The sequence below is a fragment of the Oncorhynchus masou genome, chromosome 2 (assembly GCF_036934945.1).
Source record: "Oncorhynchus masou masou isolate Uvic2021 chromosome 2, UVic_Omas_1.1, whole genome shotgun sequence".
NCBI lineage: Eukaryota > Metazoa > Chordata > Actinopteri > Salmoniformes > Salmonidae > Oncorhynchus > Oncorhynchus masou.
In genome coordinates, this window is record NC_088213.1 from 14,122,674 (window position 1) to 14,148,848 (window position 26,175).

Consider the following 26,175-nt stretch of genomic DNA (forward strand, 5'->3'; position numbering starts at 1 on the left):
ATTATAAATAAGGACTGCTCGATTAGTCCACAGTCACCCATGGTCTTCAATTATAAATAAGGACTGCTCGATTAGTCCACAGTCACCCATGGTCTTCAATTATAAATAAGGACTGCTCGTTTAGTCCACAGTCACCTATGGTCTTCAATTATAAATAAGGACTGCTCGATTAGTCCGCAGTCAAACATACTCTAGGTCACTGTAATAGAACATCAAATGTTTACAAAATGATGCAACACAAGACTAATATCTTCAACAACAAAAAGCATTGTGTAATAGATGAAATACAAAGGCTTTGGTCTGTTTTACAATCAACAATGATTAAATCTGATATGTACTTGTAAACAACTGCCAAACACTTATGTTTCAAACTTTGTCAAGCATGTTTAATCATAATTATTGGAGTGAAATCTTTCTAGTTGCACAAAATGATTTGACAATAGGACACTATAATACAACTATACCTAAGAGACTAATTGTACCTGACCTAAAGAAATGTATTTTTATGATGCATGAAAATGTGTAGAAAACATTTATAGAATATTCTTGGGGGATAAAAATGTAAATGTACTTTTATTGGAGAAATCTTTTGATTTCTAGGGAAGACATACTTACAATTTGACATGAACAAATTGGATTATATCGAAGACAGTCTACCATTTAGCGATTCAACTGTTTTACTCCACAGCTCCTCTGCATCTATAGCTCTTCACTTGGACCGTTAATCAATCCATCCACCACAGCAGAAGTCCATGAACAAGTCTTGAACCTAGAATCAATCCATCCACCACAGCAGAAGTCCATGAACAGGTCTTGAATGTCCCACTGTCCTTGCAAACTGTTAGTGGTGGTTGTCTGTACAATTCCTGTGATAATGTGGTTGTCTGTGACCACAGTGAAATATCCAGGCCTATACAGTTTGTGTGATATTACAGGAGTCAAAGACCCAAGGCTGAGGTGGGTGGATTGACTGGAGGTCCTCCTCTGCTGACGGCCATTTTGAAGGAGTATGACCAATAAATGGGTTTAATAAACACACGGAGTCTATTCCCCACAGCTCTCCTCTCGGATGATATGCAACAGTTTCACATGAGTCCACAGACCGTGCAAAGTCTGGTAGAAAGTCTCGATGTAAGCAGATAAAAAAATAGTCATGGCAGAAATCTCTTGGGTTCTCCTTTACCTCAAAAACAAACACAAGACCAACATGGTTTTCTAGCAGTCCATCTATCAGTACTTGATCTGGGTTTTTCATCATAACATACACACGGTCATATACAAACACAAGAGACAGACAGAAAAAAAGAAACAATTACTTGAAAAGTGAGAAAAAAATGAAGTTTTTGTTCCATGAAAATGTTAAACACCGGGCACTTTACAGAGGTCCACGTTTTGTCTTTTTCTTCCCCCTCTCTTCCCATCGTTGTTCTCCCCAGTCCTCATATGTGCCAAGGGCTACAGAACAACACACGGTCCCAGTGGAAACAACCACACCCTTTAGTCCTTGGGCACTCCCAGAGTCTCTCTCTCTCCTCCACTTCTCTCCATGTGTGTGTGAGCTCCCAGCGGAGGGCGGTGGGTGAACAGTTACAGGGAGAAGTAGCTCTTCTCTCTATTGTAGTCTTGACCAGTACTGAGACATGTCAGGCTCGCCGCCTGGGACTTGGACAGGGACAGACACTCCAGGAGAGATGAGTCCTGAGGAGAGAGGGAAGAGAGACACATATAAGTCCAAACAGCCCAGTGTCTCTGTACTGTACTGTGTTTGGTAAGGAGAGCTTGAGTTCAGTCCAAACAGCCCAGTGTCTCTGTACTGTACTGTGTTTGGTAAGGAGAGCTTGAGTTCAGTCCAAACAGCCCAGTGTCTCTGTACTGTACTGTGTTTGGTAAGGAGAGCTTGAGTTCAGTCCAAACAGCCCAGTGTCTCTGTACTGTACTGTGTTTGGTAAGGAGAGCTTGAGTTCAGTCCAAATGGCCCAGTGTCTCTGTACTGTACTGTGTTTGGTAAGGAGAGCTTGAGTTCAGTCCAAATGGCCCAGTGTCTCTGTACTGTACTGTGTTTGGTAAGGAGAGCTTGAGTTCAACATTTCTTTAGCCTGAGAAATTACCATCATGTTGAGAGACTAACCATGACGCAAAATAGGCCATTGAGAGGTAAGTGCCGTAGCACATAGCATACATCCGAGTTGATGAATGCTTTAGCACAGAGCCCACAGCCATACAGGATAGGTCATTAGAAAGCTTAAAGGTACAATTCAGTCATTTTTATCTCAATATCAAATACTTTTCTGTGTAACAATTAAGTAATTTACAGTGGTTGTTTTCAATTACTGTGTTCAAAAAGAAACAAAAATAGCAATTTCTCAAGCAAGAATTTTTCTAGGACTGTCTGGGACTGAAAACTAGCTGTTATTGGCAAAGAGGTTTGGAACTGTCTTTCTTATTGGTCTATTAACTCATTTAGTGCTGGTGATGTCACCAGGCAGGACAAAACTCCATCCCACAAAAACAGGTTGAAATTTCAGGCGGTCTAATCAAACAGTTCTTACACGAAAAGGACATTGTCATAATTTTCCCAATTTCACAGTATTATACCAACATAGTGTGTAAATATATATAAAACACAGGAAATCACAGTTTTGACTGCACTGGGCCTTTAAGCACAGGGGACTAAGCCTTTGAGTATTCAGCAATAAGAAGTTTAGCACACAGAACAGTAGCTTTATGAATCACATTGTTTAACACTTCAAGACATCAGTAATAAGTTAGCTAGATTGATTGAGGCCTTGCAGAGAGTACAACAGAAAATGAATCAAATTAATTAGTGATTTAGCTTAGAGGAAATATGTCAATGGTCCATTAACCCTTCATGACAATGACCAGTATATATGGCCCTCCACAGCAACGTAATGGGTTGGAACTAAAACCTCCGTCTAGAGTGGTTTAAATGACATTATGACGTTGAGCTGGAATGGAATGGGGTGCGTTCAGGCACTAAGATTAGAATGTCAGGAGATGGTGTGTAACGTAGAGGTACAGTATGTGTCTGTAGTCTGATCAAAGAGAAAAAACAAAATGGCAGATTATGGGGAAATGTAGAGCATGAATTAAGAAAGAGAATGTGTGTATGGCTATGCAGCCTCCCCTATTTAATGGTTTGGTGGCAGATGGTTAGTTAGCTAAGAGACTAAACGTGATTTGTTCATTTTCGCTAATGGCCAAACGTGTTTCGGAAACAATGGACTTTCTGCCTACCTGTTGAGGTGGTACCAGAAGTGGTCATTGATTGGCTGTTCATATGTGCCTGCATATGAGGGGGCGTATATGTGTCGTAGCTCCGCCCATTCACAGACGGACTGGTAGGCAGCATGCAGGAATAGGTCTGGCTGGGCTATAGATAGGGAGAGAATAACGTTTATATATTAGCTTAGCCAACTATATACCCTCTTCAGCTCAGCAGTCAGTCAGTCCTTACAGCAAAGCCCAGCTAGGGATGCAGGCTATTATATTCCTTTAGGCATTTAGAAATGTTTATGACTACAGTTTGATTTCTCCTCAACCTGTTTTTAGGATTAGAAGAGGACATAATCATTGTACCTACGAAGGTTGACTACAACTAGCTTGGCGATAATGGTATTTGGCTTTTGAAATACAATTGTAACTGTACTATTTGCACATTTGAGACGAGAACACAACCTAGACATTTGTTAACACAGTTAACGAAGACAGAACAGGGTCAGGTTAGTTAGTACCTGGCTGTGGACTTACTTGCATAGGCAGGTTGTTGGCCATGGTGAAGCTGGGCATGGGAGGCAGTGCACTGTATGTGTTGGTGAGGACCGTGTCAGGTCTGCCCAACATAGACCCAGATGTGAAGGACACTGAGGAAGAAGGGGACAAATGTTTGGTTCAAATCTGTTTTCGTTCATACATTCAGTGAAGGCAGATAGGGAGCATAGTGTGAGTAAAGCCACGCCCTCCTTGACAGGTAGCTCAGGGGATTTTGTTTTTCACTGCTTACATGCATGATTAACCAATGAACCATTGAAAGTAGCCTAAATCAGCAAAAATTATTTCATCAAGTGTCATTTGAAGCATATGATGAGTTATTATTCAACTCAACTTTATATCAATAAAAAATATCCCTTATACCTATTTTAGTCTTTAATTAAGTTGTCTGGCATTGAAATGAGTGGTGGACCTACTGAAATATTCCTAATGTTGACAAGTGTCCCACTGTGGATGGATGGAATGGTATATGAGTGTCATGCTTACCCGGTGTGGTGGGCTGAGGCATGGGTTGGTAGACGCTGGTGCTGAAGCTGCTGCTGATGGGGATGTGACTGGAGGAGTTGCTGGCCTGACGACGCTGGTTCCGGAGCTTCTCCTCCCGCCTCCACTTCGCTCTTCTGTTTGAGAACCACACCTGCACAGTACGTCAATCATACATTAGTCGTGTATGTAGGCTCTTCATGGATTCTTGTGTGTCTTTTTCAGAACCAAGCAGCAAAATGTTAATGGAATGCAGTGCAATGCATATTTCAAAATGTGTCCGCTCACCTGTATTCTTGCTTCAGGCAGATCTATTTTCGCTGCCAGTCTTTCCCTCGCGAAAACGTCAGGATAATGAGTCCTTTCAAATTCTGGAATACGATATGAAAACGTATCTTTAGTATAGGCTATGAAACATATTGTTGTAATTGAATTATGTGTAAGCTACTGGGGTGAATGTTGCTATTCGTTCAATTAGACGTTACATTAAAATATGAATATCTTGTCAATTCAAGTTGACCTTTTTCCAGTGCTTCAATCTGCTCTTGGGTGAACGACGTGCGGTTTCTCTGTAGTTTCCTCTTTAGTTGGAGTCGCATCTGCGTCTCGTCAGAATCCTCCCCATTCGAACTGATGGAGTTGGTGTTCTCTCCTGCACCGTCCTGTGGCTGGCAGCCATCTGTAAATAAGTCAATAAACAAATATGAATTGGCCTGCCTACTACATCTCCAAAAAGCATGCGTTAATATATTGTTTATTTAATTTCATAGTTCTGAAAGTAAACTACGAAAAATAACATGTCATCCAATAGCCCAATAGCCCAATAGCCCAATAGCCCAATAGGGAATTAATTTCTATAGTTCTATTATATTTATGTATGTTCCCGTTAAAAGCAACCTGTTAGAAGAATAACGAAAAGCTGTCATTGTAGGCCTAGTTGGCATAACACCGACTGAGGATGGACATTGAATGATGACGGATGAATGATCTAGCTAACATATTGATCGCTGCTTGTTTTCAGAGACATCAATAGCCATAAAAGACCGACTAGTTATTTGTAAAATATTGTGGGAAAAAGACCATTGCTCAGCAATGCTGCGTGAACTTAGATCCTTTATCACCTCTCAACAATGGCACATGTGCTCAAAGGGTTAAGAGAAATGTGACTAGATGTGGCGAACTCCTTTCAGGCCCAAACTCTCTCCCCCTTTTAGGAGCGTTGCGATGCCTCAATGGCCGTCCCCATATGGGCTTTCGTATAGCCATTGAGGTGACCACCAATACTTGAATAGAAGGAGGTGCTTTTCACAATGAAACAATGCCGTTCGGGGTAAGGGAAACCATTAAACTCTGTGCACACAGCGAGGGCTGGCTACAGCGAACTCTTCGTGGGCAGAATATCACCAGAGGAAAATGGAGCAGCTCAATCGGACGAGGTGACAAAAGGATTCTCTCTGTGCTTTGGTGAACTATTGTGCGCACGAGGATCCCGGTCAACAGAGCTTTGAGTTCAGTGTGTTAACCCTTATCCACTAGCATCATTAATCACGTCCCCCGGCCAGCTAAACGCCAGTCAAAATTCCTATCTTAAATTGGAAACAAATGAGTGAGGAGAGAGCATGCAACCCCCTGTACAAGCTGAATAAGGCCTATCTCTTCACGGCTCCTGGTTGTCCGTGGTAGGCCTATATGGGCTTCTGTTCTAGGGACAGGCATAATAACTAACGCCTGCCTTGGTTTTGCACATCATTATCCATTCGAGAAGTTCATATGAAATGAAACAATTAAGGGCTGCTTTTGGAGAATGTCGGTTTTTATGTGTGTGACGCTGTTTGACCAGTCGTTTCGTGAGGTGCACCTGCATACAGCAAATGTTCTGAGTTTACCAGCTGGGGTCGTCTCGGACATGACACAGTGCTTCCACTGGAGTCACGACGGGCTCCTCTTCTCTAACATATCCATAGGCCTATTTAAACAAATGTATAGGATCGAATGTTTCCACTAGCCTGGGTACCAGGCTTTGTAGCTATCATTCCGCTCTTTCCACTCCAGCCACGCTAAACATCTTTGGCATACGACACGGAGTACAAGGAGTGGAATGTTACCAAAACAGACTGGTACCCAGGCTAGTTTCCCCCTGGGAGATTCCATAAAACATTTGTTGTAATATTATTTGCATAACAACAGTTTAAATACGCACAAAATGACCATGACATTGCATGTTATGTAAGCAAATTCATCATAAGGAACCTGTCATATTTTAGGTTTAGGACGATAACATTGTGGTAGCCTAGACTAAATAGCCCATGAATTAGACATACTACCACAGACATCTAGCAAGTGCTAAATTATAGCACATAATGATAATTGCCTGGATTTGTTTTCGGTTGACATTAATGTGTTAATAGGATTATGACTATTAAAATGTCTCTTTTTAAAATATCTTACTCGTTTTGAAATAAATTAAAACATTTCTTCATACAGCCTGTGTCCGTCCACTCAGCGCTTTGTCTTTCTTCTCGAAGGATAATCCACAAAAAGGAGTGAATTTGCGGCCTATTATCCCTCCGCCAGACCCACTGACGCTAGGTTTGGGATTTGTTTTCTTTTAAAAAAAGCCCTGGGAAATAAACTCATTCTTTGGTATCACTGTGTCTCCGGCAGTGGCACGGAGAAACAGCCGAAATAGATAACGGCACCTTTTAGCCAACAGAGATTGGATCAAAAATACTTAAGAAACCGATTCAACTGAAAGAGAAAGTGACTGGTCTAAATTCTACAGACGGGATTTAGTACCATTTCAGAACGAAATGAGAGAAAGAGAAAAAATAATTCATTGCCACAGAGTTTTATTCCGCCTCTCGAGATAGAGTTGTCTCCTTTCAAGCCCTGTCACACTCCTTGTAACCATTATTTTAGCCACTGTTGCGTAGCTGTTGTTTGACAGGGACCATATTTCGTTCTCCTCAGAGACCTACCCTTGCCGTATGGTTTAGACCTTATGGGCCTCCTGAAATGAACTCCTGGAAACAATTCCCAATTTAATTTGATGTAAATGCCCATGTCATTTAATTTTCAATCGAAGAAACTGAAAAGCAATATTGCATTAAGGGCCTAAAAATATTGCATTAAAATACTTATAAAAAAATATTATTATTATTAGGCCTATTGTTATTATTATTAATAATATTGTTATTATATATTAATGTTATTAATTATATATATATTAATTATATATTGACATTGTTATTATTAATAGCCTACTATTATTAGTATCAATAATGACATTAATTCAAACAGAGTGTAAACATAGTGAATAACTATGTCTAGTTCTGAAGTAAGCCAATAGTTTATTGTACATTATAAAAAAAATACAAATGAAATAAACATGAAAAAATAATTTTTAGGTCCACATAAGACTAAATCAAAAGGCCTTTATGTTCAAAGCAAATTAAATTCTGTGCAGAAACATATCTTGATGCTTATCAAATTATACCACTGTTTCTCATACCCAGCCCCGAGCAGGTGCAATGCCTTTATTTTCTTTTAGGCTCTGTATTTCACAATAGTCTATTAGAGCACAAAAAAATAACTACAACATAAACATTTATCTTTGTAACGTTCATGTTTTCATGGCTAATCGCTCCGCCTGTCATTCAGTGTCCAGGGGTCTCCTGTGGAACATTTCTCCATCAGTCTCCCTCAACTAGACACTCCTGCATGTCACCATAACGAGGGACGAAGCTCTCTCTAATGAGCAATTACACATAGCAGGCCCGTTCCCATAACCAATCCTTGCGTGTGAAGGAAAACATTCCTTTGTACTGATATCCCGCACACGGATCCTCGGGCTTTTTTTCCTGCCAGGAGAGGAGGGAAATGCGGGTTGTTGGACGGACACCTCCGCTGAAAGGCCAGGCCTCTGTCACGCATATCCCCACCGGAGACAGTGTGGGCATTGAGACTGCTGATTCATTGGCCGTTCACTAATCGACTACTCAATGATTAATTGGGAATTTTGTCCACCAAAGGCATCAAAACATGTTGACAATACCTGCTTGATATGCTGACCAATCATAAACGACATCCAATCATATTAAATTATTGAAGTGTTATAAGTAAATGCCCAAGACCCACTGAAAACTATGGCTTGGGCCCCCGAGTGGCGCAGCGGTCTAAGGTACTGGATCTCAGTGTGAGAGACGTCACTACAGACAGCCTGGTTCGAATCCAGGATATATCACAACCGGACGTGTTTGGGAGTCCCATAGGGCAGCGCACAATTGGCACAGCGCCGTCCGGGTTTGGCCGGTGTTGGCCATCACTGTAAATAAGAATGTGTTCTTCACTGAGTTGTCTAGTTAAATAAATGTTAAATACAAATAATAATAATTTAAGATGTTTATTACGTAACATATTTGTAATTGTGACCTTAGCTTAAGGTTTACCTACAAAGCTACACTACTCACTAATCAGTTACGTCATACTCGTCTAGCCAGAACCCATGCGTAAAGTGACCGTTTAGTCATGTATGAAAGAAGCGAAGATATACTGTGGGCCAGGGTATAGGCCTAACATTTGCAATATAGCATTACATCCATTGTTCTTATGACAAAAAAAGTGTGTGATATTAATGTTTACATGGACCATTAGGTCATTTCAACAATTTGGTTTATAAAAACCCTACTACTCCTTCCAAAAGTCAAACGGAATGCATTTACAAATAATGGATTAATCTATTGGCCTACATTCGGATAATGGTGAGATAATTATATGATTTCACGAATAGCACAAATGTAATTATATCTATATGCTTCTTCATTGTCAAATTATTAGTGACTGAGGTTCACCTTGGTTGGGCTGCCCTGGCACTGACGTTCCGGGGTACCAGCCTGGCCGTGTCCCCCAAGTTCCTGTCTGACCGTTGAGCATTCTCAGCTTGTCATACATGCCATCTGCGCCCATCTGTTGCTTCTCGCTAGCCAGGTTGCGGAGGACTCTGTTTATCGATGACACCTGAAAGACAAACAAAACGGAACGGTTTGATTAGCGCCTGCCATGATTGAAAAATGCGCGCCACCGCCGGTATAGTGTGTAGGCACGCGAGCACTGTGAGCGTGCAAACCTTATTCATGTCTATGGTGCACACATTTACACATGCACGCACGCGCGCGCACACATACGTCACATCCTGACAAGTGAGCTGGAAGTAAAGATGTAAACAGAGCATTTCCAAATAATATTTGAGAAAATACATTTTAATAACTAGCCAAACATTGAAAATATGCCTGTTATAAACATCAACAATTGTCAATTGTATTTTACATGTAGGCCCTATGTGGTGCAAAATTGGCTAATTACGAATCAAATATAAATAATGAAATGTATGAATGTCTCTACAAGTTAACTCATGCTAACCATTTGTTGGAAATACGTAATGCATGTCTTTCACATGTAACGCAGTCATGATCTCATGACTAAATGTTTGGCTGATAATCATGCATGCTTTCCGTCTCTGAGAAATCATTTCAGGTGGTAAAAAAATCATGCTCATAACTTACACTCACTGCACTTACACTGGGTATATTGTCGTTGGTGCAGACCCCCTCCGACAACAGTCTGTCGCGGATCTCCCAGGCGAAAATAGACGGGCACTCCCTCTTGTACTGCGCTATCTTCCCCACAACCTCTGGAGTGGCTACCCTCGGCTTGCTGCCTCCGATCGCTCTCGGTCTTATGGAGCCAGTCTCATAGTATCTGCCAAGGATCTTACTCACGCACCCGTTGGACACCTGGATAGAAAACAATAGACACAATTCACATACATTATTTAAGACTAGTTGCGAAATTTTGAAGATTACGTCAAACAATGATAAGCTTACGTTTTCATTTTCCAGCACTTGGACTTTTGAGTCATCATGGGTCTATAAACAAAAAAATATGCCTTAAATGGTATAGGATAACAGTGTGCACTTTCTAAAATGCAACTATTCTTAGGGGGGAAAGTGGTGGCCTACTTACGATATGTTACCCTTAATGTTATCTGAATAGGATATAGATTATAATGAGAAGCAATTAGGCTTTGTCTGGCTTTCTTACAGCTAATAATTATCGAAAAACGTTTTTAAATTAATAAAAAGGCTACAGTAAGGAAAACGAAATCCCATTGTTATGTTTTATTTTGTGGTAGCTTAAAAAAATACAAATAAAAACACTGAAAGCTCGGGTTTCCTGCACCAGACAGAAAGAATGCCCTGGTCACCTGCAGAATCCTGGAGATGTCGCACGGCCGCGCGCCACTATGAGCAAGTTCGACGATTTTCTGCCTGGTGGTGTCCGGTAGCGGTCTACCGTTAACAAACACACCGCCCAGCTGGTTCACACCGCTGTGACCTGAACAGAGACAAAGGAGAGCCCAATTATAGGCTACGGTTGCAATGTAACAACAAGGTTATGATCACAACAATATGTTATATAACAACATAGCAGTGAGTCAGGTAATGCTTTTCCTTTCAGATGGTTAGCTTTCAGAGCAAAGGTGAAACAATAACGTTGAGGGGAGGCATTCATCTTGAACAAAACGCTACACCTAGAATGAAACAGGAAATGCAGATATTCTAATAGTACATTTATCACCAAAATGAATATATAATAGTTATGCATTGTTCTATTGTTATCAGCACTCTAGACAATAGTCACTGTAATGCAATAGCATTGAATCAACACATGCACGGCAAGTGTCAACAGCATCCAATGATCTGGACCAAAACATCCCCATCCAACTGAGATGAAATCAGCTATTGAAAGGTGAAATCAGCAATTTAAAGTTGAAATCGGCTATCCAAAGGTGAATTCAGTCATACGAGAGTTGTCCAGCATTATTTCGCCAAGTGAGCAAGCCAACCCAAAATTCAGCGTCTTCAAATCCCCAAACTTCGAAATTAAATCCCCCAATCCTCCTCACCGCTATTCCAATGTGTTGTTACGCACCAGCATACCAATGTAACACAAACACACCAATGTACCTTCAACACAATCACACCAAAACACCAACCATTTAGGTAGCCTCAAATATAACAAACCTCAATAAATGTTATCGAAATATAAGTATTTTTAAAACACTTAATTAAGAGGCGGGTTGTAGTCGATGAGGAGGTTGATTAAAGCATGGAAAGAGCCAGCAAACCTGAAGCCAAGTGGGACGGATGCCTCCCCGGAGTGCCTTACTGTGCTCCAGATCTCCGCTGCCTTCTCTTGCGCTGCCGCCTGCTACATTGACTCCGGGAGCAGAGGCTCCTTAGCAATAAATAAGCTCCAGATATAGAAGAGGGGGAATGTGATGAGGCTGGCTGACATTTGTCTTTAAAATAAAGCTAGCTGCACGTCAAGTTTGAGCTTAATTTCTGGAAATAGGCGGAAGTCGCCTCGGATCATGCATGGGAAGGCTAATTGAAAAGATCAGTTGGAGCACTTGTGGCAGGCATGTCACTTTATGACACAGCTCTGCTTTTGAAAAACGCATCGTCACGACAAATAGTAGCACGATAAAACGACCCTTTCTGTCTGGATTTGGATATCACTCAGACAAAATTGGACGCTACTCGTTTACCCTTCGAGGGAAGCTTCGTTTTAAGGTGACCAGGGGCGACGCGCGGCCACAACAACGAGGGCGCGCTTGGATTCTCAACATATTAAATCTGACATCTCGGTTTTTTTCTCTTGTTTGTATTTGGCAACAAATCCTCCCAGCCACTACAATCCTGTTGTGTGCAATCAGTGGGCGATCTGCTTGGGAATACGTTGTATGTGCGTTATAAATGGGAACAATACGCATTACGCACGTTTTGTGCCAATTGAAAGCCATGTTTTGAGTGAAAATAAATCTGTTTAACATAATTAAACACTGCTCTTAGGCTACTATGTGCAATGATCCTTATCCAACGTGGACCTGATTAATAGCAAATCCATTATCATCCCTCTTGCTCTTTGGTAATTCCAGGATTAAGTGGAATTAATAGGCGTCTTACTCTCAAATTGGCCTACCCGCGCTAAACAGCGGTTCGCTGTGGGTCTACATGGTTGCACCGTCACCTCAACACATTTATAACCATCATGTACATCCACATGATCGATAAAGCCGTCAGATAAGGATATCACATGCCATTTCAGCTCTTCAAAGGTTAAGTCTTAATCATGTGCCCAATTCCCCACCGCGAGCAGCGTCGATCTCGCCCGCTGGCGCTGATTATGCGCCTTGTATTCTATTACTAGTCGACTAATAGGAAAACATATGGTGTCAATTTGGACGCTCCCCTCCATATACACCCAGGAGTTGTTAGCACAAAAGCCACCGAGGCCGCGGCGACCTTTAAACAACACATAGAGCCGGGCCCAATGATATCTCCTCGGCCATTCGCACCAGAAATCACAAGCCAAGCCAGGGGAGCATCCCATTAACATCAATTTGGGGCAAAGCAGGAGCAGAGGGGGCTGTACATAGCTTTAACGACGCCTCGTTTAAAACATCATCTCAATAAAGGAGAACTGGCAAGCAAACATCATCTGTGATTAAGCCATTTGTCAGCGCATAGAGCACTGGGTAATGCCATGATGGCCTCTATGACGCATAATGGGCTTCCCATGTTGTTCAAAATTATATTCAATAGACTGTATTTAGACGTTTAAAAAACTATGATACAAAATAAATAGTCTTCTATGAAACATTCCTGTATCAATTGTCCTTCTTAATCTGACCTACATTCAGGCCTTTTGTTCTGTATGTTGTCATTTTCCCTTATAGGGAACAATATCACATTCCCTACTTGCATTGCAAATATAACCTGGGCCTACAACAATGTAACAATATGCTCTACACGTGATCTAGCTATAGGTACATTGAATTCAGACAGGTTAAAATGTGTCTATATAGGCAGGTGTTACAGCACAGGCACGTCATCAAGGTAAGGAGAATAGCAGAGGAAATCATTCCACACACCTTCATCACAGATGTCATAGACCTCTAGTCCAGCAGCAAGACAAGAGAGAAAATAACGTTACTTTTCATCCTTTATGGTTTAGTTCATTTCGCCAGTCAGCAACTCATATGGACCATTATGATAAACAATCCAGACAAGTAATAACACACTACAGACTAGAAAGCAATATAGGCCAACACACAGTCAATTATCCTTTATGGCGCCCATGCAAGACAATATCATGTTTTATCATGTTGTTGTTTTTTTGCCGTGAGTTTACAGTTCTACTCTGTTGTTATTGTAATGAAGGAATCTCCATTCTAACTCTGGCTCTGTTAATGAGGAGACTAGTCTACATTAGACAATCAATATTCGTCCTTTTTCACGCAATGTCCTTCTTTCCCTTCCCATTCTCCGCCCCAGCTAATAGTGTACGCAGCCTGGCAGTCAGCTCTAAAGCTAATGCAGACGGCTGTGCAATTATTTAATACCAACTCGAGCGGAAAGAAAAATCTCCCCTTCAACCCAACCCCCTCTACTCTCTCGCTCTCCCCTCTCCCCCTCTCCCCATCTCCCCCTCTCTCCCTCTCTCTCTTTCTCTCTCGCACATAGCAGAAAACTAAAACAATCTGTGGAGATGAATGGAGGATATATAATTAGACTCTTAACTGTCAATGTTCAGTAACTCTGCGGTCTGGAAGGGGTCATATTACATGCATTACATCTAAACACAAGGACACGGCTAAATTAAAAACATCAAGAGCGACACACCATTTTAAATATTGAAACTAAAAACAAATCAAAAGCTTTGGAAAAAAATAATAAAATAAAGCTAATATGCTAAGGAGTATGTTAAGGGTGTTATGTTAAGGGCCCATAAAGACAGAAGGGTAGTTGTGGCTGCATGCGTTCATATCTCCATTTGCGGTTAGTATCAAAGTGTCAAAACAAAAATATGCAAATCCACTTACTGTTCTGCATCATTGAGGCTACGCCAGACTCCCACGTGGCTTGGCTGTGGTATTCTGTGCGTCATAAGGAAATAACGATGATAACAATGTTAGTATCAGCATAATTACAATGTAATTGCTATTCAAAGTTAAGAATTACAATTCACAAATGTTCTCTCTTTTAAAAAATATATATATTTCGTATTTTTTCCCTTTTAGTTACTTCGAATTCCAAGGCAATTAGGGCGGATACTTTGGTGCAATCCAATCTTAATGTTGCTCTGTAATCTTAATGTTGCTCTGTAATTATAAATTCCACATAGCCATAATCCATGTGAATTGGCACATCCCCATTGCATATATATTTTAGCATTAAACTTGCCTGGAAAAAGAGTTGACTCTCGGCTTAAAACAATTTAGCCAATCTTAATGTCTCCCTAGGACAAAGCAAAACAGTATATTAGTACAGCCCTAGTACTAATAGTACAGCCCTGGTACTAATAGTACAGCCCTAGTACTAATAGTACAGCCCTAGTACTAATAGTACAGCCCTAGTACTAATAGTACAGCCCTGGTACTAATAGTACGGCCCTAGTACTAATAGTACAGCCCTAGTACTAATAGTACATTCCTAGTACTAATAGTACTGCGAAGACTGTGTGTTACATTTGACAAGTAAAGCCTAATAAAAATGATTATTGAATTAGAATTGTAATTAATAAATAGGCTACTGTCGATTTTGCGTGTTATTCATATGAGAGCATTTGTATTTCTGTATTTCTGTATTTATTTATTTTGGTCAGCCTGAAGTTCGAAGAAACGGGCACTTTAAATAGGCCTAATTGAAGACGGTAAAATAAATAAATTACGTCGATGGTCGAAACCATCGCTATTATTTGGCACGTGCATGGTTTATTGGTCACCTGTTTCTGATTCCTTGACATGTTTTTGTTTGTTCTACTTGATGGCTTATAAACAGGCCTAAACATAAATCAACCGCCACTAGGGTGTTTCTAGTTATATAAAAATCTAGACCCTATCGCCCAATGTGTACAGTGACACACGCTGTCTACCTCGCCTCAATGCTCTGCAAAAGTACCAACCAGGAGGGGGTAGAGGCCGGCATACAAAGCCTGCCGGAGTCCCAACAATGCACCCCTTTCTACCACCATACCCAAACCCGGGGCCGCACAACTCGGCCTCCACAACTAGCAACACATCTTCCCACTAAACGTACCAACAACTCCAGAATACAAAGAACCGAAGGCATCCGCCCCCTCCGGGACCATACACACAACACCTTCCCACTGGCACAGCGGATGACCGCGACCTCGGGTCCCCGTAGCCCAATGTGGGATTTTTGTTACGTTTTGGGAAACGGAAAAGTAGTTTCTTGTTGTAAATATCTGGAGGTAATGGTGTAGCTGGTGACGGTTGTAAAAAGATACAACAGCTCAGTGGGGAGCTCAATCAGAAAAGACAAACGCAATAAAGAACCTTTTCAAATGGACGGTTAAAAAGGGGGCCGGTGAAGGAATAGTCTGAAGTTTAATTTAGTCTCTTTACGCAAAAACAACCCTGTTGTGGGCATGTGTGTACTGCACCCGAACCTAGGATTTGGAAACATGAATTGGCTTGAGAAGTGAGACTTATATGTACCTACTTTCTGGAGAAAGTAGCCTATTGCAAAAAAAAAAACGTGTTTCCAATGCCATTTTGCAATTTATCAGAAAACTGTTAACAGTAACAATTCTTGTGTCGCAAACGGAGGAATAATTTTGTTGAGGAAATGTATCCGATATTTTTTACACGTTAGCCCTGTTCTTAGAAGTATGCTGTCTGAAAACACCAAAAGTGGTTAAACACAACTCTTGAAAACAATGCATTTTATTTTTACAATGCAAATGCATTGCTCAACTCATTCATTTAGATTCCTCCACATTCATTACAATATTTTAACTGCGTAAAAGTACAAACCCACCAATGCAAAATAAATCTCTCAACAATACACATAACAGCCCCGGGAGTGGCGAATGGCAAAATAATCCTCAATTCCTCTCTGCCTTGAAAACAATATTTCTGCTAAATATTTGGAGAACTGCGATTCAGCAGTGTCCCAGCAGTGTCCCGCGTGTCTGTATTGACACCATCGGCCAAGTTAATCATTTACTTAGTGTCGAAAACTCTGTGGTTGTTGCTGAGGTTAACAAGGGTCTAATCTGAATTTCTTTTCCTTTAGTAGTACCTAATCCGTAACAACAATCAACAACAATCGTCTTAATTAAACATGCTTATTCAGGCTGCTGGATCCCGAGTTCACAACATTCACATGCAGAAATACATTACGATCTCAAACAATAGCTCGGTAGGAAGTTGTGAGCACTATGCATTTACATGCACTAAGCATCTTAGTGTTATCTTTAATGTAATACTGGGTTATTAGCCCGTTTTTGTAAGGGGAAGTAGGCCTATGTTAATTTCACCACACAAATTAAACCATAACATTTATGATTAGGCTATTAATGAAATATAGGCCTAACTTTCAGCTACTTTCGTTTGACAGTTGTATTTATTTAGAATCAGTGAACGTGACGCTATCTTAAAAATGTTTGAGTTGTGCATATATACTTTCTATGTTGATAAAAACATAAATATGACAATATTATAATAGGCTATGTATTTAGCCTTTTAGTATGAATGCTTTGTTTTATTGTATTCTAATTCTAAAACGTTTTGAAGTATTTTAGTAACTTGCAGGCACGCTTAAATACCTGTAGTGATAATTGTAACTATTTCTGCACAATACTTCACATGCTTAGAAGAAAAGTTCAATTTGAGGTATATTTTCTTTGGTACGCAAACAAGAGGAAAAATAAATAGGCCCACCGTGTACTTGGAGCATTTCAGAGAAGGCGCTTGGGTGACTCCGCTGTCTATGAATCAAACTGACACCATTCCTCAACGGGTCATTGCTCCCCATTCTCCACCATGATCACTGTCTCGGCCTAACGTGACTTTTTACTCTTTGCTGTCATAAATAAGCATTAAGCTATCCGTAAACACCAACACAACCGATCATTAAAGAGCACATAAAATAAACAGGAAAGCCAGCCCGAATGCTGCTTCAAATCGCACTGTACATCTCCAGAGTAGGAGTGGAATATAAGCAGCCTAGCAGGGGTTACACTTGCTACACAAACTCCAACCTAGTAGCGATACTAGTCTGCAGCCTGTGAGATGCTTATTGCGCAATAATAATAATATATTCGTTTTCAATTATTGATTGTTCTGCATTTAATCTAACCTATTTTAAGTTATATGTGTTTGCAGGGTTGCAGACTGGGTTGAAATGCACAGACAATTTTTTTACTGGGAAGATATCCACTCTCACCTTTTTGAGGCATCCTGCGCCGCTGTCAAAAGTCCTTGTCAAATAGTTCTTCGTGCCACAGAAAGAGAACAAATGCAGGGCAGTCTTATTGTGGTGGTTTTTCAGTAAGAGGAAACAATAGTTTTCCAGTGATCTTCAGCGGAGACGGAAGGGATATCCCTGCGAAAGAGACAGAGATTGACAGTGAACTCAGATGTCAGGACCGCGGAGTGAGCGAGAATGTGCGCTCGTGTGAGTGAGCGAGACAGCGAATGAGAGAGTGGGGCAGAGAAGGAGAGAGTGAGAAGGGGAGGGAGGGAAAGAATGGGAGAAGAAGAGGGGTTGGAGGCTAAGAGAGAACACACCTATGCTGATTGGTGATGGTACAAGTGTATTACTGTATGTGTTTCTGGTCTGCTGTGCTCTGTGCGTTGCCTCGACCTCTGTCATCATCGGCCCCTACGGAAACACTTCCCCCACCACCAAAGCGGGAAATGGGGCCGAGCGAGAGAGAAGAGAGACCCGTCTCCCCAACCCACTAATCAGCAGACACATGCAAATACCCCTCTTTCTCTCGCTCTCTCTCTTTCCCTCGCTATCTGAATATTGCCTGCCCTACTATGCAAAGAAACTGGATTGCCTCGGAGATCCCCATTGGATAGAAAGCAAAGGCCTGGTGGGTCTCAGCAGAGGCCGAGTTGGTTCCGTGGTGGTGGGAATCTCAGGCATGTTTTACAGCTAAACCCGAGGGCAGGACGCTGGGAAAACGGAGGATGTGGACGCGTTTTGAAGCAGTCAGCTCCATGAATGGATCATTCTTTCCACGGAGCTGATTTCAAATCGTTCTTGCGTTGTCGAGCGTAGGCTATGCTATTTCTGTGGGAAATGTGCCTAAAGATACATGTTTTCTTCTGTTTTAGGCGTATTGCTATCGTGCAGCCTCTATTATTTTACGTATTAATTGTTCCAATGCAATTTTGGAACAAACTTCATATTTACTTTGAGTCTGCATGAAAACAAATAGTTTCTGACTTTCTGTCAACAGCTCTGCATGGCTGTTTGCAATGGTTGTGAAGTGTCTCCCTGGAGTGCATAGTGAGTTGGCCCTTGGTGAGCAGGGCCACTACTAATGACAAATGAGCTGAGGAGGGCTCCCCATTGACAGCTGTGGCTTTTAAAGGGGACACTGTTTACTTTGTGTATTAAGTACACTTGTAAATTACCACTAATGTCACCTACTCGCTGAAAACAAACGCAAACTTTCACCACGTGCCTTTGTTGACTGTTTTGTATCACCTTCACTGACTGCTCAGCCTGTCATGGACATTGTAAACACACAGACACACACACACGGTTCCCCGCCATGCGTAAAGGGCCCCTGCTTTTAGGCAAGCTCTGCTGCTTGTTGTGGACGCATTTGCAAGACAAGGCGACGTCACTTCTATGACCTGACGGCAAATAACACGCGTAAATAAAGTGAAGCAAATGACTGGTCAGCAATGACCACACGCTCCCTAACTGCGCCGGTTTAATTATCGGCCATTACGACACACCTCAGCGCATCCGAAAGCCCCCTCCGAGCCCGTATTGAAGCTTACACTCGTAGCTTGCGAAGCACCAGTCTCAGTGCTGGGAGTCCCCGTCGCTTATTCCAAAGGACCAGGGCCGGTGGAGGAGGGGATGCGAGCTGTTTGGATGTGTGGAGCCAACCCAAAGCAAAATTGGGGTACAAAAAAGGGGAAGATGGAGAGACGGAGGAGGAGAGGGGGATGGGATGGGGCTCTTATTTGGAGAGTGCAGAGCATGAAATGAAGTAATGGAGGGAGGCCTACACTTGACTTCCTTTGACGTGAAAAAGTCAGAGCTCATCAATAAACTACCTCGGAGGTGAAAGAGGGCTCCTGACAACCATCACATTCCTAACTACGGGTTCAATGAGGAGACAAACGACGCTGCCTGAAGGGGGGGTGAATGGGGCCCTCAGTGGGCGCGCGAGATAATGAGCCGCGAGGACCAGCACAAACTGTCACCCAGAGTCCTGCGGTGAGGAACAAGAACAACACTTCGGCCAGAACTTTCTCCCCAAACAAGCTGTAAACTAACCCACCATTTTGTCCCATTTCTCCTTCACTGTGTTTAGTCACTGAAGCTGGTGGCCTATTCGACTAGATTATTTTTTTCGTTTCTAGTGTTTGACTTTGTTTTGGGGTCGTGTGTTTGTGTGTTTGTACATGGAGATTAGTCCTGATGGTCTAATGAGTATCTTGTTCAGGGAAACTTTATTCTGATAATAGAGGAATTGGCAGTTTATGATAAACCTAAAAGTGCTTGTGCAGCCAGTAAAGTGAGCAGAACAGTTTTATACTACAGCCACGTGCATGACATGCCAGCACACATGTTTACATAAATCGTTGTTGCAAGAATTTACGGTGTGGGAACTGTGCACAATGCAAAACAAATGAATCAACTATATTGGTCAGATTTTCCACATTCACCACATTCGCCAGATTCGCCAAACTTTGCACCTGATACTTTCAGAATAGAATGGAAATGTTGTACTTACAGCAGGCGCACACTTTGTGCCAGTGCAAACACTTACAACCCAAATGCATGACAACATTGTTAAGCCTATTTAATGACAATATTTATTTTGATTTAATGAATGCACCTTTGCAAAATCCTGCTCACACAATCGTGAGTCGTGTTGTTGAAAGTGTAGCCTAATGTTTGTTTTTCAACGAATCATAAAAAATAATGTTTTAACCGACTATGAATTATGTTGGTATATGCATTTAAATATGCTTAGGCTAATCTAACTTTAAAACGTGAATAACATCAAATTGATGCTAATTTACAGGCAAAATATAGGCCTCTACGAAGGACACTGCTAGTAGTGACATTTATATGTAACCACACCACATTGTAATTCTAATTTAATAGCCATCCCCTTGTAAGCAGTCTGCAGCTGACGAACATTCTCTACTAACCCGCTTCAGTGAAAGACAGAATCCCTGATGAGTGTGTCGAGTTGTTTTCTCTGCAGACAATAGCCTAATACGTCCAATAGATTATTGATTTATTTGGGAAAGTAAATCCGCTCCGAGTGCTATATGCGTTGTCTCCATTCTTCTACTCACGAAACGTTTAGTTTTTCTTGACTCACTTAAAGTTCCGGATCAAATATAGCAATACATAATAATTCCTTTTGAACGATCATGCTCGTTGAAGTGCAGATATATATATTTATCTGTTTAAGGGGAAGCTTCTTCAGGGTAAGTGTGAAAATGTAGTAAAACGAGTAACTGTATACAGACTAGCAATTAGCCCAATTCGGATTAGCAGCAATGCCAAAGGACCTGAAAAGAAATCCTAATCTTGTCGCTATTTTCCCCTGAGGCAAAGTGGTCTTTGAGGCCCCTCTAAAAACTTTGGAGAAAAAAAATTATAGGAGGGAGGAGGGGTGAACACGTCTGACGTCATGCGAGAGAGAGAGAGCGAGCGAAGGAGGTCTATTAGAAAACATCAACAAAGCCGAGAGGGGCGCGCTGGCCTCCATTGACTTATCCAGATTCCAGATTTGAGGGACATGGGGACCGTTGAGCCATTGGGACCGACAGAGAGAGCTTTATCATCTCAATAATTCTCTAAATGTAGAGCAGGCAGGCGGACGAGTCTTCCATGAGAGGGAGGGAGCTGTCATCATTCAGCGACTCCACATTCTCTGTGATTTTGCAGGACACTGACCCTTCCTTCTGTAGGCCTATTACAGTACAAAGTCTGGGCCAAGCGGCCAAATTGCATGAGCGTTGAATAAATGGAAAATTAATGCATTTGCCAATTGTTTCATATTTTTTTCGAAAGATAATAACTATCCTTGGTGGTTAAAATACATTTGATTAGAAAAATATAACAATAGGGATATTAATTCATATATTAATTATTTTATAGTTACTACCTAATGACATTCAAATATAGCCTACATTGGCATTAACATTTGCACTGAATTAATCCAATATTATTGGAGATAACATTATTTAGACTAAGGTATATATTGTTATAACATACATAGCTATAATAACACACATATCTATAATAATGTGATGTTGTTACAATAATAATAATTTTTAAAATATTATTTAACATCGCTGTATGTTTTATTTCATAGAAAATACGACAAAACGAAATGTCTTCGAAGACACTCCACCAAATAAGATTTTAAAACGTATAATTCATTATAAAATATATTTTGCAAGTTAACAAATGTATTTGGCCTACACACCATTCTGTTTTAAACCAACAACCATTTGATTAACTCCAGGCTAATTCGGGTTTCTGCATGGCTCAAAGATATTCAGAAATGTACTTTTTGTGACATATTGTGCCGTGGAGCTCGTGCCGTCGGGAATGCAGCTGTCTTTTACTGTCAGCGCATAACTCTACCTCTTCGCACGTCACACTAACCAGCTGAATTCTGCAAACAAATACAATACATTTTAGGATCAACCTAAAGTTTGTTGTTGAATAATGGTTTGCTCTCATCCCAAAACAATTATCTTACAAGCTGAGGGAACTGAATTGGACATTATAGGCTCTGGCCTGCAAGGGAAATGATGTCAACACGACATACAGTATGCCTATATATGTGTGCGTAAAAAGCATTTTATAAGCATTTCGCTGGACCCGCGATAACGTCTGCGTATTGGACCAATATACTTTGATTCAAAATTGATTTTGCTCTATTAATATAATATGCTAACTTCTTTTAGCGACTTGGGAATTATTGTGTTAGTGAAAATACCAGCCGTAGGCCTAAGATGCTGAAAGTGTACTCAACATTACAATGGCTTTCTCTGCGTAAAGTTAGCTATAGACTTGAACTCATCACTTCAACTTTGATAACAAACTTTCCTTGAGTGAGGCATTTAAGTGAAAAGTCCTACAAGGTGAATTCGTAATCTCAGTTGTCTAATTTAGCTCCTTGGTTGACGTCTGGCAGGGAATGTGGCGCGGGGACGCTAGAAGGCTGGAGTGTGGATGGACTGTGAAGCCCTCTCCTGGCAGAAGACGGTCTGCTCGGAGGTGATGGTGTCACAGCGCTCCTCCGCGGCCTGGCAGCTGGAGAAACGCGGTCACCAATAACAACTAACAGACAGGTTGATCTTGGTGCGCAGGGCTCGGTACTCCACCGTGGAACACACTGTAATCGCAGGTTCTAGAATGCACAGGAGCAAGCCTATAACGTCGGTTGAAGACGAGAAAATGGCTGATATATTGAAAACCCGATTTCAGTTAACGATCTAAAGCTTAGGCTACCTCATTTTCAAACAACGGTGAACAATTTTAAAGTTACAGTATCGTTTTATTTGCCTTAATTATTCTTCAAGTTCAAGTTTATATTTAAATTGGGTAACTTTCAAATAACTTACTTGAGCTAAAAGTAAGCATATAACGTAGACGATAACGTAGACTCATGATAATTATATAACGTAGTCTCGTGATAATCAGGCTAAAATGTAGGTTTGTTAGGCTATTTGGTCATTTAAGAAATATGCACAATTACCATTTGGATGGTTTATATCACTCCTACTAAACTGTTGGAATTACAAAGCGTCAATCGCAGTGTAAGTAATATAAAATGTCAATATCGATGTCCAGCTCCGTGCGCGTTAAAGCTTATAACAAGACTTGTGTAAGCGCGTCTTACTTTCTACCTCAGTGAAGATCGCTAATTACACGCTACCCGAGTCATCAACTCCTGCGCTACGATACTAGCAAAAGCACAGTCGCATGACCCATCAAAAGACCATGCACAACAGTGCTTACACTACCTCCAGTAACACTGAGATTATCCACGTTCAACTCAGCCGTCTGTATAGCCACACCAATCCATCAAACACCTTCAGAAACATCAGATGCATTCTAAAGTTTGGAAGCTTTGGCAACAACAAAAAAGCAGACCACTGATGTTACCATCCCGGGTGCGCACAGGATAGATAGAATACACAGCATAGACAACGAAATCATTTGATATATTTTGACAATCCGAAGCGAAGAAAGAACTCCGATGTGCAAAGCACTCAAAACATGCAGTAGGGTGATAAGGCATCCGATTGAAATGTGAGATGTATAAATCACCTAATGCGGTGAAACTCACCTGATGTAGGTTGTAGAGGGCGCAGACCTCTGACCGATATCCTGCTGATACCAGCACTCGCTCCTTCACCCTCCAAATTGTCACTGGAACAAATCAAGATAAAGTTATGGGTCCAGATTACATTCGGATCCGCCGCGGAGTTGAAATGTCAATGAGAGTGAAAAAAAGACTGCCTCGCTTACCACCAACTTTCCCTTAGCATCAGCCTCAACTTGGCAGTGATTGGCTAGAGCGACGGTCCGACGTCACCTTCGGAGGCATGGAATGGGGGAAGTTCTATACCGGGCACATGCACCCGCCACAATTCGATCAACCCACCATCTTTATTGTCTTTAACTTTGACTGAAAGAAAGGCTAGATTTTGAAATCTATTTGCAACTTGATTAGATGTTATATTGGATGGAATTTGAACATTAGGCTATGTATAAAGTTTCAGAAAATTATTTGATAGGTTAAAATGGGAACATATGTGCAAAATAGAAGTAGGACAATTTAGAATGTGGACTTTTATATTTACTAGTGCACCATTTACTAATGGACACATGAAGTCATTTATGGCAAATGGAATCCCATAGGCCTGTATAGCCTATGGGGTCGCAGCTTTCATGGATCAGATTATTATAAGGCAGTACTTGCTAAAAGCTGACTTGCAGTACACCGCACAAAGACCTACAAGTAAAGAAAAACAAGTCCGCATGGAGCTGGAGTATTGTTGGTGATCTAGGAGTTGAAGCATGTTGAATTGAGAGCGGAGGAAGCATCGGAGGGTCCTGCATGAAACAACATGATTATGTGTTGGAAAATCATGTCCCGTCGATGTGGAAATATTTCCACTTTTTAAATAGATATTGAAAGTATTGATATTTCACTAACATGGTCAATGTGTAAAATTCATATTTTATTTTATCAACACAGTAACCTACTTATTGTTCTACAAGTTCAGGGCTTAGTGAAGGTATCACCTCTGTCATGCCTTGACGTTCGGAGAAGAGGCTATAAAATAACATTTTAGAATTGTTTGTGAAGAGCAATGTATATATGTATATATAGCAACCTGAAAATGATCACTTTCCGTTTTACATTAGGCGTTGTATAAAGTGATCCTAAAACCTTTTTTCTTCTTCTTTATGTGCACAAGTTGATAAGTTTACAATCTTCACTGGCAGTGGCGCGGAGTTGATGTATTATTGGTCCATAACCCGTAATATGCCCCCCGTTTCCCCCTTCAGAAAGGCAGGCTAAAAGCCTGCAGACACATGTCACAACCTCTGTCGTTTGTGTCAATTTGAACAGGAGGTCGGAGAGTAAATGGACAACAGCAGTGCCACGCGTCTCTCAGGAAGAGTCCGGGCGGCGCAGGTACGGGGCGGTCAGAACTACCTGTGTTTGGGCCTTTATTTGGAGTATCCACCATTAAGAGGTCGTGAAACCGTGCAACGCATCAGGGTTCTTGACATCCGTGCTGGAAACCGCACGGCTTGGCCCCGCTTATCAGGCTGTCAATAAAACGAGACGGGATGCTGTGGCTAGACCAGGTGCTCCCGTCCCCTGCCCACACGGCCCCGCTCTCCAGAAGCCGATCAGGCGTGAACGCAAATCTGTCCAGCCGGTCTTCCCTCTACCACCGTCACCCCGCTTCCTAATGCATACAGTACAACAGCACACACAGACAGCCACACCAGCCGCTCTCTCTCTCTCTCTCTCTCTCTCTCTCTCTCTCTCTCTCTCTCTCTCTCTCTCTCTCTCTCTCTCTCTCATAGGAAAGGTTGAGATGGCCCAACATTTTTTTTATTGGGGATATTTTATTAATAATAAGCCTAATTTGATGTAAGAATTATCTGCAAAAATATTTCAGGCAGCAAATACTTGAAAGTATGTGTGTTACAGTGTAAATACTGTAAAGTTATAGTACATTATTAATGTGGCAATAAAAGCGACAAAAACAATTCATCATAACAGTAGCAACAATAATAACCTAATTATTTCAATGTAGTATAGGCCTATTTACATGATTGTATATATAGGCCTTTTGATTGTGGAAAGCGAAGAGACAGAAATGCAAGGAATTCGATGGATAGTTTGGGTCCAATTGAAACACGAGCTATCCAGGGAATGACGATCTCTTGTTCGCTCAGACTGATAAAATGTAAAACAAATCCCTTAATGTTCAGCCTCCCCTCTCCAGCCATGCAGAACATTATGCTGCTAAATACGCGTCACGAGCCGCCTGTTTACTGCCGCCGTTGCACACAGAGATAAAGGTCCCAACGAAAAGCGGAGAGATTCAGGGAGAAAGTTGAAGACTTCTGAATGGAGGAGGATTTTCACGTCTCGGGTTGGATTGATTGCAATGGCAGCAAGGTACGTCTGAACACCAACGAGATGGTATGAAGCGTTCACATTTGTTATGTGTGTTCTCTATTGTGATATTATAGTATTGAAGTTATTTGTATG

The 26,175-nt window shown here is 41.3% G+C and overlaps 2 protein-coding genes across 13 annotated transcripts in view; both read right to left on the reverse strand.

The window, feature by feature from the left end:
• elp4 (elongator acetyltransferase complex subunit 4) overlaps positions 1-26,175 on the reverse strand; it is a 211,413-nt gene that overhangs the window by 23,181 nt on the left and 162,057 nt on the right. The gene's annotated exons all lie outside the window — the stretch shown is intronic.
• On the reverse strand, positions 252-23,862 carry LOC135555552 (paired box protein Pax-6). 11 transcript variants are annotated; one of them, XM_064988143.1, is made up of 15 exons: positions 23,722-23,862; positions 17,589-17,747; positions 14,580-14,634; positions 14,219-14,272; positions 13,268-13,291; positions 10,535-10,665; positions 10,155-10,196; positions 9,834-10,064; positions 9,123-9,288; positions 4,793-4,951; positions 4,561-4,643; positions 4,276-4,426; positions 3,769-3,881; positions 3,256-3,391; positions 252-1,698 (listed from the first exon to the last, which is right to left on the reverse strand). In XM_064988143.1, the coding sequence occupies exons 4-15, from the start codon at positions 14,229-14,231 to the stop codon at positions 1,613-1,615; spliced, it is 1,335 nt and encodes a 444-aa protein (XP_064844215.1). In that variant the 5' UTR covers positions 14,232-14,272; positions 14,580-14,634; positions 17,589-17,747; positions 23,722-23,862; the 3' UTR covers positions 252-1,612. The 11 variants fall into 11 exon arrangements, with proteins under 11 accessions (XP_064844215.1, XP_064844179.1, XP_064844152.1 ...); XM_064988107.1 differs by lacking the exon at positions 14,580-14,634 and having other exon boundaries at positions 9,849-10,064; XM_064988080.1 differs by lacking the exon at positions 14,580-14,634.

Bases quoted from the DNA above. Each gene is read 5' to 3' on its own strand.
- LOC135555552 (XM_064988080.1), bottom strand. The intron at 10,666-13,267 runs GTGTGTGGAATG...GTCTCTGTTCAG, and splicing joins CTATGACATCTGTGATGAAG to GTCACAGCGGTGTGAACCAG. The intron at 10,065-10,154 runs GTAAGCTTATCA...TTTTCTATCCAG, and splicing joins AAGTGCTGGAAAATGAAAAC to GTGTCCAACGGGTGCGTGAG.